The 12,982-nt window shown below is 36.6% G+C and overlaps 1 protein-coding gene across 4 annotated transcripts in view; it reads left to right on the top strand.

Annotated features, from left to right (window-relative positions):
• Window positions 1-12,982, top strand: part of FGF13 (fibroblast growth factor 13) — a 541,249-nt gene that overhangs the window by 421,390 nt on the left and 106,877 nt on the right. The window contains exon 1 of one of the 4 annotated variants that reach the window (XM_004587754.3): window positions 661-815. The exons of the other annotated variants lie outside the window; for them this stretch is intronic. Within the exon in view, the coding sequence (XP_004587811.1) occupies window positions 788-815 (28 nt within the window). The 5' untranslated portion in view covers window positions 661-787. Of the gene's footprint in view, window positions 1-660; window positions 816-12,982 lie in introns of those variants that run through there. 4 annotated transcript variants of the gene reach the window in all.

Raw genomic sequence — 12,982 nt, 5'->3', positions numbered from 1 at the left:
ATATTAACACCATTGAGTAGTTTAGAAATGTGTAAGATACAATGCCAAAATGATCTATTTCTTGCATTTTGTTATAATTAGCTAACATCTTTTCATAGACTGCTAGTAGATTCTCTGATTCTTTTAACAAAGTATTTGGATGTAAAATGTATTTTTAGGCAAAGAACTAAAATGTTCAGGTGGAATTTCAACATTTTGCTAGGAGTAATGGTTACAGAAAATTGAGCAACTGTAATTCTAGCAAATGTCTATTTTGCTTGCAATATTTTCTGTTCATCAATAATTCAATTTCAAAATAAAAGACACATTTCTACCTTCCAAAAGCAACCGGGGAGTCTTTCAGCCTACAGGATTCCTGGCTGTAGGGGCCGCAGCTACCAAATAAGGCAGTTAGCTTCAAAAGCTTCTCTAATGTGCTCAGGGATCCTGTTACAGAAATTTTTTTTTTTTTTGTAATTCTAGAAGGCAAAATAAAATTTTATGTTTGGAAATTATAAGTTTACGCAAATAGTATGGGCAAAGCTTATGTCTGCGTCCAAGCAGTGGTCTGATTATTGCCAGAACAATACTGCTACATGATGAATCATTAATGATCTGGGAGAGTCATAATGGTCTGTCACTAATGCCCATTAATGATCTCTCTATACCACGGCTATGGGCTGATGTTTCTGGCCAGTACCTTGGAGAATACTTTAGATATGCCTTAAACTTTCTCTGATCTCCTCTCTGTGTGTCTGCTCCAAATGTAGACAGCAACTGTCTGGATAGGACCAGCTTATAAAGAAGCATGGCTTTGTTAAGGAAGTCCTACTCAGGTAAGATTTATTTAAGAAATGTTTTTGAATGACAGATTTGAAAGCGTTCCTGGTCATTATTGCTTCAATAGAAAGTAGCAAAATTCTGTCAGGGATTTTTCTATTGAGATCATTCTTTTTCTTTCCGGATGGGAAAGAGGGATCTTCTTTCCCTATGCTTTGTGTTTACTATGGACATAGTCTTGAAAAAATATTAACTTAGGTTTCCTGAGAGGAATGTTAAGGTATTATTAAAGCAGAACGAGTGTTTTTATGTGACTGTTTAAAACCCTATGTGTAGTTACAAAATGGTGGCACTGGTCAATTCCAAAGAGGTTTTGTAGCTCAAGACTTGTATATACTCTATGAGGTCCGCAGAAAACATCAATTTTATTTCTAAAGGCAGAGAAAAGAGTGCATAGTGAAAATTGGCTTTAAATGTGCTTTTGCTTTAGCTTAAAGGAGATAAAGGTGACACAAAACTAAGGAAAGGTGGACACAGTGACGCGTTAATTCTGAGAATCTTATTAGGTGTACCTTGAAGGAAGTCACAGAAGAGCGGCACTCCATAATGTCTAAGGGAAAGCAGAAAAGATGTGTTTCCTATGGCGGCCAGGGAGATGCTGCAGATAGCTGATGGAACCAACGCCCAAGAACCTCCAAGCTGGCGGAGAAAAACAAGCAGAGTGAGGGTGGCCGGAGCAAGTGGCCAGTTCCAAGGCTGTCTAAAAATAGCAGGTCAGGGATTCTCTTGGAAGGTTGAACTCACTCCCCGGCGACATTTTGATGGGAAATTGTAATGCATAAAGATGAAAAATGATGTAATTTCTTGAAAATGTTTTGCTAATTTTTGTATTAGCCGAACACAGTAACCTCATGAAGCAAATAGTTCTACTGAGACACTTGGACACTTTTTTTTTTTTTTATCATTTAACTTGAAATGATTCCAGGACATTTTAACCTCTCTAAATGTTTTATTTTGCTAGAAGATTTTGTCCAGGGGATTGATTACGCAGCACGATTTTGTTGTTGTTGTTGTTGTTGTTGTTGTTGTTTCTTCAAAATCCTCCCCCCTCCTCTGAAACTGCTGAGTAGTATGTGCTCATTCATATCATTAGGTATGATTAATAAATAGGCTTGCTCTTTTGGGTGCTCCACAGGACCCACTGTACGACTTGGAGTGGTCCTAAATCACCCCTAAATGAAAATTCAGATTGTTCTGCCATGTTGCATGAACATGATTTATTTTCACTATTTTAATTTCTCTATGAAAAGTAGAAAGGTTCATCTGAAATGTTAACACAGTAAGGGTAATATTAGTGAAGCAAAGCATTCCAAAACGTGTGGCTGAAGTTTAGCATTTCATTTGCAGTCTGTTCCCAAAATTCATGCCTCTGATAAACTCACCAGAGTTTTTACCAGCTGAACAGGGGATGAGCTATCATTGTTCTTAAAAGAGGCAAATGCCGATTCTATGTATACCAACTAGTCAGGATTTGGTATCTGTGGCCTAACCAGTTACACCCATTACTCTGCTTATAAAATACTTGAACGAACAAATGCATACATCATTTATTTGCTGATTAAGGTATGTGATACAGGTATTTCTCATCAAATGACAAAAGACTTCTCAATTGATGAAATGCTATAATAAACATGTCATTGTTAATAGGTATATGTTTATTAGAAATAAGTTCCATTTGCAAAAATGAGAACTATAGGACAGGTCCATAGTGCCTGAAAATGCTGCGATGGTTCCATTTGGAAAGGAATGTTAGAAGCACATGATGCTGTGTAAAGTAAGCTTTGCTGATGGTAGTAAAATGCAAATGAGACCAGAAGACAGGCTTGTGTAACCAAAAGATGGACAGTCGCAGGACATGTATGGTGGTTCATCTCTGCCTTTAGACAGAAACACACTTCATCACTGGTGTACAGAGGACACTATCCCAGCCACCGTATCTGTTATCTTCCCAAAGAACTCATTTCAGCAGCTTTCCAAGCCAGAATATTGACCCTAAGTCCCCCACCCTCCAGTTAAGTTTGGTATCTCTCTTGATGCATGGGGAAGCTGAAGTAGTTGTGCTCTGTGTAATTCTTCAAAGCCTGGAAACTGTCATAGTGATGCTTCTTTAAGAATGCATGTTTCTTTAGTTCACACTTTTCATTTTCTTTCTCACCTTCCCTGTTTTCACTTTTCCATTTACTTCTCTCCGTTGTTCTTGCTGTACTTTCTTCTGCATGTGTGACTCCTTTATCTTTTCAGGGCCCTTTTTTGTGTCTTTCTGTTTCTGACTGGTAATGGGCGCTCTATTGAGCAGACCTATCTACAATAATAGTTCACACATCATATTGAGTTAGTATTTTCAAAATGGCAAGCATGTGACAACGAATTCCCTTCTCAGGGAACTAGAGGAAATAAGGTATTTTCAAAATTGTTTTTTATTTATAGGAGTTTAGAAAATTACATTTAAAATTTTTGTAATCAATAATCCCTTAGACCATTTTTCAGGCCATACTTGTATATACTTTCAGATTGAAATATTTCTCATTTCAAAACACCAAGACCACTGTTCCCTGGGAAGTGCCTCAAAGCTCCTTCTCATAATAATTCTGTTTGGAACCAAGCTAGTACATGTTATAAGATACTCAGTGTGTGCTGAGTGGTTATGCATTTAAACACAAACACCCCAAATGACTGCATAGAAACTATAACTATCTTAACACATTTCCCTAGAACATATAATTAAACAATATATACTGATGTTTTAAAACATGTAAGCAACTATGTAATTCATGCTCTTAGAAAATATAATCAAGGGCCCGGCATGATAGCATAATGGTTAAGGTCCTCACCTTAAATGCACCAGGATCCCATATGGGCACCGGTTCTAATCCCGGCAGCTCCACTTCCCATCCAGCTCCCTGCCTATGGCCTGGGAAGGCAGTCCAGGATGGCCCAAAGTCTTGGGACCCTGCACCCACGTGGAAGACCCGGAAAGAATTTTCTGGTTCCCGGCTTTGGATCGGCGCAGCACCAGGCGTTGTGGCCACTTAAGGAATGAATCATTGGATGGAGGATCTTCCTCTCTGTCTCTCCTCGACTCTGTACATCTGCCTTTCCAATAAAATAAATAAATCTTAAAAAAAAGAAAACCCATAATTTATTTTTGGTACTGCTTTAGAAACTGGAGACTTTGGAATCAAGAATAATGGTGGCAGTGAAGAAGTCTTGGCTGATGGGATGAATTATGGCTGATGCTCTTGTGAAGGAAAGAGTGTTCACAGGAAACCAGTGCCTCCCAGGGAGAAAAAGTTCTATGAATAAGTTGTTCTTGGGATACTGTCCTTGTGGAACAAAGATGAAGATGAAATAATTTTTCTTTAATACCACTGGGCAAGGTGTAAAATATGTAGGCATTACTTAATTGAAAGCACAACAATTTCTTGATTAATGTGATAAAGTCATTTCCAGAAAATTATATGTAAGCCAAGTCTTATTTAAAACTTACAGGGGGTATGTAATAAGGAAAGGAACTTTTTTGTGAATGTTTCTGAAGAGTGGAGGCTTCTTATATAATGGATATATTCAAAGGATTATTTAATCTATACATTGGAAAGTGTGAATTAATTATACCAGAGTAAAAATATATCATGCTCAGATGTAATTTTTTTTAAAGATTTATTTATTTTATTACAAAGTCAGATATACACAGAGGAGGAGAGACAGAGAGGAAGATCTTCCGTCCGATGATTCACTCCCCAAGTGAGCCGCAATGGCCAGTGCGTGCCGATCCGAAGCCGGGAACCAGGAACCTCCTCCGGGTCTCCCACGCGGGTGCAGTGTCCCAAAGCATTGGGCCGTCCTCGACTGCTTTCCCAAGCCACAAGCAGGGAGCTGGATGGGAAGTGGAGCTGCCGGGACTAGAACCGGCACCCATATGGGATCCCGGGGCTTTCAAGGTGAGGACTTTAGCCGCTAGGCCATGCTGCCGGGCCCTCAGATGTAATTATTTGAACAAGACTTCCTCAGTCGGTATATACCTCTTCTGTGAAACTATTATAATGACTATATTTTCTTACTTTGTTTTGTAAGTTTCTTAATACCTTATTAGTGTTCTTTAGTGGATATTATCTGATTTGACATGAGGCTAAAGCCATTGAAAATAGCTTTTTTCAAACGTTTTCCAAAAGGATTATAAATAACCTATACAGTCACTTACAGACTTAAATAGGGCACTTACAAACATCCTGGACCCATCTGTTACTCGTAACAATTCTCCATGTCTAGTACAGTATGTAACTGCCAGTGTTGGATCTTTCCCAATATATTGTATCATTTACTTTGTCCTTAAATGTTAAGAATTGTGCACTTGGAGTCTCTGCATATGTGATGGCCTTAGTTGCTGTTTACTGGAACTCTTTGGTTGGTTATGTGTATGCATCACTGTGATCACTGTGAAAATGCCAAATGTCCTAGTTTTCTTTGTAGTAGTCATCATTCTACTCAGGCTCAAGCTTAACTGAATAGGTGTGTAATAAGGCATGTTTCCAGCTCTAATACCAGCTAATATAATGGGATCCAAACAAGGTCTCCAAATGCCACATTTATTACATTCCTGCTCTATATAAAACCTCTTTTTGGCTTCACTTTGACTGTCTGTCAGTGGAGGCAGAAGGTAGCTGATATTGTTCTAAAAGCAAAGCCCACAACAGTCTGGCTCAAAACACCTAGTCATATCTCCTTCCTTGCTTCCAAATACTATTTCAGTTAGCTCAGTCATATGCCATGGATCTAAAGGGATTTGTCTAATTCATTAATGTGTACTCTATAGAGTGATTTTTCTGTCCTGTACTCAACATTGAGGAAAGTGCCAACATGAGGGAAAAATAGAGCCTGTCTTCCAGGAGGGCACAGTGTGGTTGCCCACCTTACTTATATTGAAATAATGTTATGAGTGCTGTAATCAAAATATTTTTAAAGCCACAAAAGAATAGGAATCAAACAGTAGCCTTTTGATGGCTGGATTTTGCACAGCTTCGTGGGGGGTATGTGATTTAACCAGAGATTTAAATGTTTGTGAAACTTTGATTCATATCCTCAAAGATGCCTTTTCTATTCTCCAAACTAACTGGGATTTTTTTGTTTGTTTTGAAGAGCTTTCATAATACTTACTGCTAAACAAATTGTACATATCACATATACCATAAAGTCTGAAAGCTCTCATTATGTCTAACTTTGTAACTGTTTCCTCTGCCAGATTATGAGTTTCCAGGAGCCAAGGCCAGTATGCAACACTTTTCATCTCCCTAACCTACAGTGCAAAAGTAATGATCATAGTAACTAAAAACATTCTTTTTGTAGAAAAACAAAACCAAACCAAACAAAAAACAAAAACAAAAAAACTTGTTTGGCTCTGGAGAATTTTTAAATTTCTTAGCCATGGCTACATAGTTTACCATGATCATCAGCATAAACCTGGTTACCTTGGTTACCTTCATTACTACTAGCCGGAAGCTTAATCCTACAATTTAATATGGTGTCCTGTTAAGCTAGACTGAACTGCGTAGACATTGTGAGCACTTCTTTTGCCACCCCCTCTTCATTTACCAAATGTGTACTGGGAACCAACTATGTGCCAGGCATTGTCATAGCTTCTGGGTATCTGGTACTGAATAAATCATGGATTATATACCCTAGAAGCAATTAATCAGTTTTTGGTCCCTTTCCCTTAAATCACATAATAACCTTTCTCTATAAATCTTTATATGCAAAAAAAGTAGAAAAAGTGCATCAAAGGGCAAAATTTCAGGTTCTTTTTTTGTTTCATCTTCACAGTAGTTCATTCTGAATTTTTGTTCCTTAAAAAAGAGGCTTGAAGAATGACCCTAATAATTAAACTTACATTCCTGACTTTGATTTCAAGTTTGATGTTTGCAATTTGTTTAGCTTTGACTTCTAAAAATTTGCTTCATTTTGTTTGTGCCTCAGTTTATGTCTTGCTTGATGAATATTCAATTAAGAATGTGGGTGTTTTTTCGTGCTGCAGAAAGAAAAAATTTATATTAAATTGTTGATGATAGTGTTGTTCTATTCTTCCATATTCTGCATTATTAATTTGAACATTCTGTCATTCTTCAGCAAGTCACGTTAAGAATTTCAACCATTATTTTGAGTATATCTGTTTCAATTCCCTGTTATTGAATTTTGCTTCAAGTCTGTATCTCATTTGTTAGCAGGTGAAAATGCATATATGGATTTGTGTATTCTTGAGGAAGTGACCATTTTATAACTATGAACTTTCTGTCATTGTGTTTTGTAATATTTTCACCATAAAATCCATTCTACTTAGTGTTAATACAGTTACACTATCTTTGTTAGGGTTAGTGCTTGCAATGGTTTTATTTTCCGTTCAGTGATTTTCATCTTTTGTGTCTGTGTTTTTTTAAAGATTTATTTGCTTTTATTGGAAATTCAGATTTATATAGGGAAGGATAGAGAGAGAAAAATTTTCCGTCTGCTGGTTCACTCCCCATTTGGCCACAATGGTCAGAGTTGGAACAGGCCAAAGTCAGGACCCAGGAGCATTTTCTAGATTTCCTGCATGAGTTAAGGTTTCCAAGTCTTGTTCTGTCTTTTGTAGCTCTCCCAGGCACATTAGTAAAGAATTGGATTGGCAGTGGAGCAGCAGGACTCAAACTGGCACCCATGTGGGATGGCAGCATTGCAGGCAGAAGCTTAACATGCTACAACTTGTGATCTCTTCTTCTTATAGCCCCGAGTTCTGCCTTTTATTTTGGGTTTTAAAGTTCATTTATCCTTATTACAATTGATTATATACTTTGATATAAACTCATCCATTTTGGGGTTTGAATTTGATTTGTTTCCTTTTCTCTGTGTTCACCATTATGCTTTCCTAGCATTTTGGGAGTGAACCAAATATTTTTATATTAGATTCTTTGCATTTTTAGCAAGACTATAATAAGTGTATCTTTAAAGCATATATACTATTTCAAATACTCTATTATGTCAGAAACAGGACAAAACATGGACAGCAGTACTCTTCCAATGACCTCACTCACTGCTTTTTTGAACCCTGTCTCATTTATTTTAATCATATATGGCCTGGTCCAAATTTCTAATTTGAATGTCAGAATTTGCTTATGGTAAATTTTAAATGAAAGGCTTTTGAAGAGTCAAGGATCTATGGCTGAAAGGATGGGATATTTGCAAAAGGCAGAAAGAAATCTTTATCTGCGTCTGCTTAGACTTAACTGCTGGGCAGAAGATGGATTCCACTGTGAAACTGTAGAAAACCTGGAAGGAAAACCTAGAGCCAGAACAGGAGAGCTGCAAAAAGTCCATCAGTTTACAGTGGAATGTAAGCAAGTCGGCTATTCCATGATGGATTATGGCTCCTGAAAGGCTTGGATTTAATAGAAATGTGTTCACATTTTACTGCATAAAAGGATCCTCAGCAGAATATGAATTCACACATTTTTCTTCAGTTTTTGTCAACCCTGGCTTTGGAATGGATAATGTAATATTAAAATACTTGGTAAGAGTCACTGTTAAAATATAATTTTTCCCATCTGTTTCCTTTTTCATACTTAGTGTTATGCACTTGTTAAACTTTGGAGCCATTTTATAAAGCATTGAAATAATGAGTTACATGAAATTATTACCCAATGGGGAATGATAAAAATCACAGAACTTAACATATTTTTCTAGCTCTCTGTTGTTCACTGTCCTATAACCTTTGAACCATCCTTTGTGGGCCATACTTCTAAACAGCTAAGTTAAAGCCAAGGATATAGCAATCATTAGCTTGATGCCACATGTTTACTAGCTGTGCATTTTTATTGTAGGTCTCTCTCACACACACAAATGAGTTGGCCTCCTGGTTATCCTGTGTATTTCTAGGTAACTCTAGAAGAACCATTCTTCCTTAGAATTAAATAAGGTGAGTTTGTTTTGTAAATATTCACTTTCATGCATCGCATTAAATTTAATTGTAAAAAGCGATGTGGTTATGAGCTTTAGTCAGAATGTTAACTTGTTAACTGAAGAGTCATTCTCAGGAAGGTTGAGCAAATTTGAAATTCATATGATAGCTTTGTTTCTGTGCTTCCTTAACTCACTTTACATGGGAACAATGTTTCTTGTTGGAGAATCTACTGATCTCCCCAGTGCCTGGGGTGGGGAGGACAGATCTAACAGCAGGGGGCCTTCATTCAAGGCTACTATTTTCTGTGCCTCATTAAAGGCAGTGTATTCATATTTCCCAGAGAGAATATTGATGTTGTAGTTAACAAAGTTTTTCAAACCTTTGACACTGCTTGTAAAAATTTACCTCGTCTCTCACTTAAAATCTTCTCAGTTTAAATATGTGTGATTCTCACTCCTGTGAACAAACAGTGCAATCAAGTCAGTAGGACGCATGTTGTGGGCATGCACTCTAGGAGTCCCTAACTTTGTGACATTGAGAAAGTTATTTAGTTTTTCTGTTCATTATTCTTGTACCTTGTAGAAGTTGAAATAAACTCAATACCTACCTTTGAGGAACATTTTAAGTATTAGAGATATTTTTTTTTCTTGCAATGGCATTTGCTAGGTACTTAACAAATACAAATATTTATGGTATTTGAGTAAACTAAAAAATATGAATACTGGAACTACAGTTTTGAATTCAAAATCCCAGCCGCTACTTAACCAATTTGTTTAATCTTGGTAGACTTCATTATTTTCACCCCTATGTTATTACTAACAATAGTACCTGCCACTTCCTTATGATAGATCAATTAACACATAAGAAAAATATCAGGAACTTCAAATAAGTACACTGTAAGTATTGCCTCACTCTTTCTCATTCCAGATGGCATGGACCAAGGTAGTCTGAGCAGATATGGGAGACTATTTACTCTTAATCAGTCATTCCCATTGGTCTACTGTAGATGAGAGGTTTGAGGGTTTTTTGTTTGTCAAAATACACTTGCAGCTAAATCTGTCCTTAAAAAGGTGTATCAAAAGCAACAACCATAGTTTCTTGAGTGCATATTGTGGGCTACATACCTGCTAAGCTCCTATTTTCATTAAATATTTATTTATGTTTATTGGAAAGGAAGATTCACAGAGAGAAGGAGAGGCAAAGAAAGATCTTTCATATGCTGGTTGACTCCCCAAATGGCTGTAACAGCCCAACCTGAGGCAATCCTGATATTATCCGTTTATTTCTGACATGTGCCCTAGGAGATGACTACTATAATTGTTTTCATTTTACAGTCATGGAAGCTGCGGAACACAGATATTAAATACCTTTCTATGATCACATTTATAACATGCTACTAAATCAAATGTCACACCAATTTCCCAGATGTTATATTCTGAACCACTCTGCCATATGATTCACTATCTTCTGGGGTAAGTGGAGCTTGCCCCAGAGTCAGCATAATATTCTAGTGTTTCCTGATCTTTTCAGTTTGATGGAGTGATTGAAGATGCTGGACAGATAGTTCTATGACTATGTGATCCATTCTTATAACCATTTGCTTTCTGATTAGTGGTATACTAATTACATTTGAGGATGTTACGTGTCATTGTCTTTTTATATCATTTAATTTAGGTCTCTCATCATATATTTGAGGAAATAAAATCCCATAGTACAGACAGAGCTTTCCTAAATCACCAAGATTATTTAGTGAGAGAACTGAGACTCCAACCCAGGAGGTCTTTTTTTTTTTTTCAATTATTTTTTAAATCCTATACACTGAAACTTACTAAATTAAATGGTGTACTAAATCACTGGTTCTAATGAGATGATGAAAATGTGTAACAACAATTGGCTTATTATAATTCCTGATCCTAACATTTGGAAATATAAAGTCATACTTTGCATATTAACAATATCAGTATTTTTGCAAGGGGGTATAGGGAAGAAAATCCAATCCTTCAGAGTGTATAAAAGAAAGTCTTGGTGTAAATGCATGCAAAAAATCCTTAGTGAGGAGAGAAGCCGGTATGTTGTCGATACTCTACCCTACATTGCATTCTGCTGCTATTATCGTGGACAAGAGCTGAAGATTTGAAAGTTGGGATGCCTGCTGCTGATACTCTTAATACTGAGAAATAGTATAGGACTACTTAGGCAGAAGAGTGCAGTTCCAGATTCAAGGAGATATTAAGGAACTGTTCTATACCAGTTGTGACTTGTCGTACTGGTTGTTAGATCCAACGATTTGTATGTCCTGGTAAATAACCATATTGTTATCATAAGCTGCACTAGTCTGTACTTCTTGCTTTTTCTCTTAGCAGGGACAAGGAATATGAATACCTCTCCCTGCATACCTTTTGATGCAGTGTTATTTACATAATCATGATGATTTTAATGCACAAAATTAGACAACTGGAAAAAAATAAGTCAATAATAGGTTTTATTTTAGACACATCATTTAAAATTCCATAAAATTCCATTGATTGCTTCCCTATAGACCAAGTTAACCAAAAATTTTGCTTAGGTTAAATAGTATCTGAGATGGTTTCCAGATCAAAGAAATCACTGAAACAACCCACAACTTGTAAGATATATTCAACTATTATGCACAAAACCATATATTTGAAGTGAGATTATGATATGAAAGATAAATGATACAGTAATTTATGATAAATTTAAACTTTTCAGAATCATTTTGCATTTACAGAAAAATTGCAAGTATCTTGCCAGGAGTATTCATATACATTTCAATCAGTTTTACCTAAATTTAGTATCTTTAGTACATTTCTCAAAACTAAAGGAACCAACACTGTTACTTTACTACCAACTGAATCCCAGACTATATTCAGCTTTTACCAGTTTTCCCACTAAAGCCCTTTTTTACTGTTCCAGATTTCAATCCAGGATAGCACATTATATTTAGTCATCATGTCTCCTTATTTCCCTCTGGTCCATGACAGTTTCTTCATGTTTTACTGGTTTTGACTGAGCCGATTTTAACAGTAACTCCACACAGCACATGTATCCCAAAGATAAGACTACTGACTGTTCCAGCAACTTATATAGTTTCCAAATCTTGACACCACATTATGAGAGCCATATTTATACTTTTTTCCCTTAACATTGACCAATTGCAGCTTGTAAACCCCTGTAAGTGCTCCATGCTGCATTTCTCCCTTTGGAGAATTATCTGGATTCATATTCTAGTTCAGCTACTCCTTAGCTGTGTGACGTTAGGCAATGTTTTTAATCTCACCGTGATTCCTCCTCCTCACCTATAGAGAAGGGGCTATTACCATCTCAGAGGGCGAATGTGTGGATTGAATAAATTACCATTTGCAACATATTTAGAATCATGTATGGCCCAGATTAAATGCTCCTCAGAGTTGTTGCTATTACTGTTACAATCTATTATCATTATTACTGCTAGCTAGTCATGATTCTGGAATAGACTTCCTTGCAATTGAAACCCTGTGAATAAACCACAAGGTGAGAAAGGTTGTATTTTATATTTTCTAATTTTGCTTGTGCTGGAAAAGAGACTTGGGAATGTCAGCATCTGAGAGTCTTAATAGGTATTATCACTTTCAACTTCAGTAGCACACTTGCGAAAATGTAGCTGATTATAGTTGAGGTATCAGATCCAAGAAAAGCTGTATTATTGAAATGCTCATCAAAATCTACAAGGGGAATAGCTATACACTGTGGTATGATCAAAACTGAATTAGCTTACCCCAGAAAGACTCGTGTGTGAATGTGTGTGTGTGTGTGTGTGTGTGTGTGTGTGTGTAGTATCTATATATGGACAGGGTCACTTTTCTTTGAGGTCTCAGCTTATTCAGATTGTTTCCGGCTGTTGGTTGATTTGGTTTATGGTCCAAACAGGAAAATGTAGTGATCCAACTATGAATTTGATTTTCCATGCTTTTGTTTGATGGGGGATTATTTTAATAGATATTGGGCTACTTGCTTCACTGAATGTTGCTGCTTTTGTGTGCTGGCAAAACTATCATAGACCACACCTAGTAGTTCAACAACGGTTGCAGGAAACCCAACAAGGCTGAAAAATTATGAGAAGTGATTTCAGAAACTTTCAGTTGAGACTCTTCTGGCTCCTATGCTACCTTTTACTGTCTAATTCTTCTTCTGTCACTGTAATGTCGTAATCTTTGTATATAAGCTCTATTTTCTTGTGTA

This window comes from Ochotona princeps, chromosome X, assembly GCF_030435755.1.
Source record: "Ochotona princeps isolate mOchPri1 chromosome X, mOchPri1.hap1, whole genome shotgun sequence".
NCBI lineage: Eukaryota > Metazoa > Chordata > Mammalia > Lagomorpha > Ochotonidae > Ochotona > Ochotona princeps.
The sequence above is the reverse complement of the archived record's forward strand: the minus strand, read 5'-3'. Positions and strand labels throughout refer to the sequence as shown.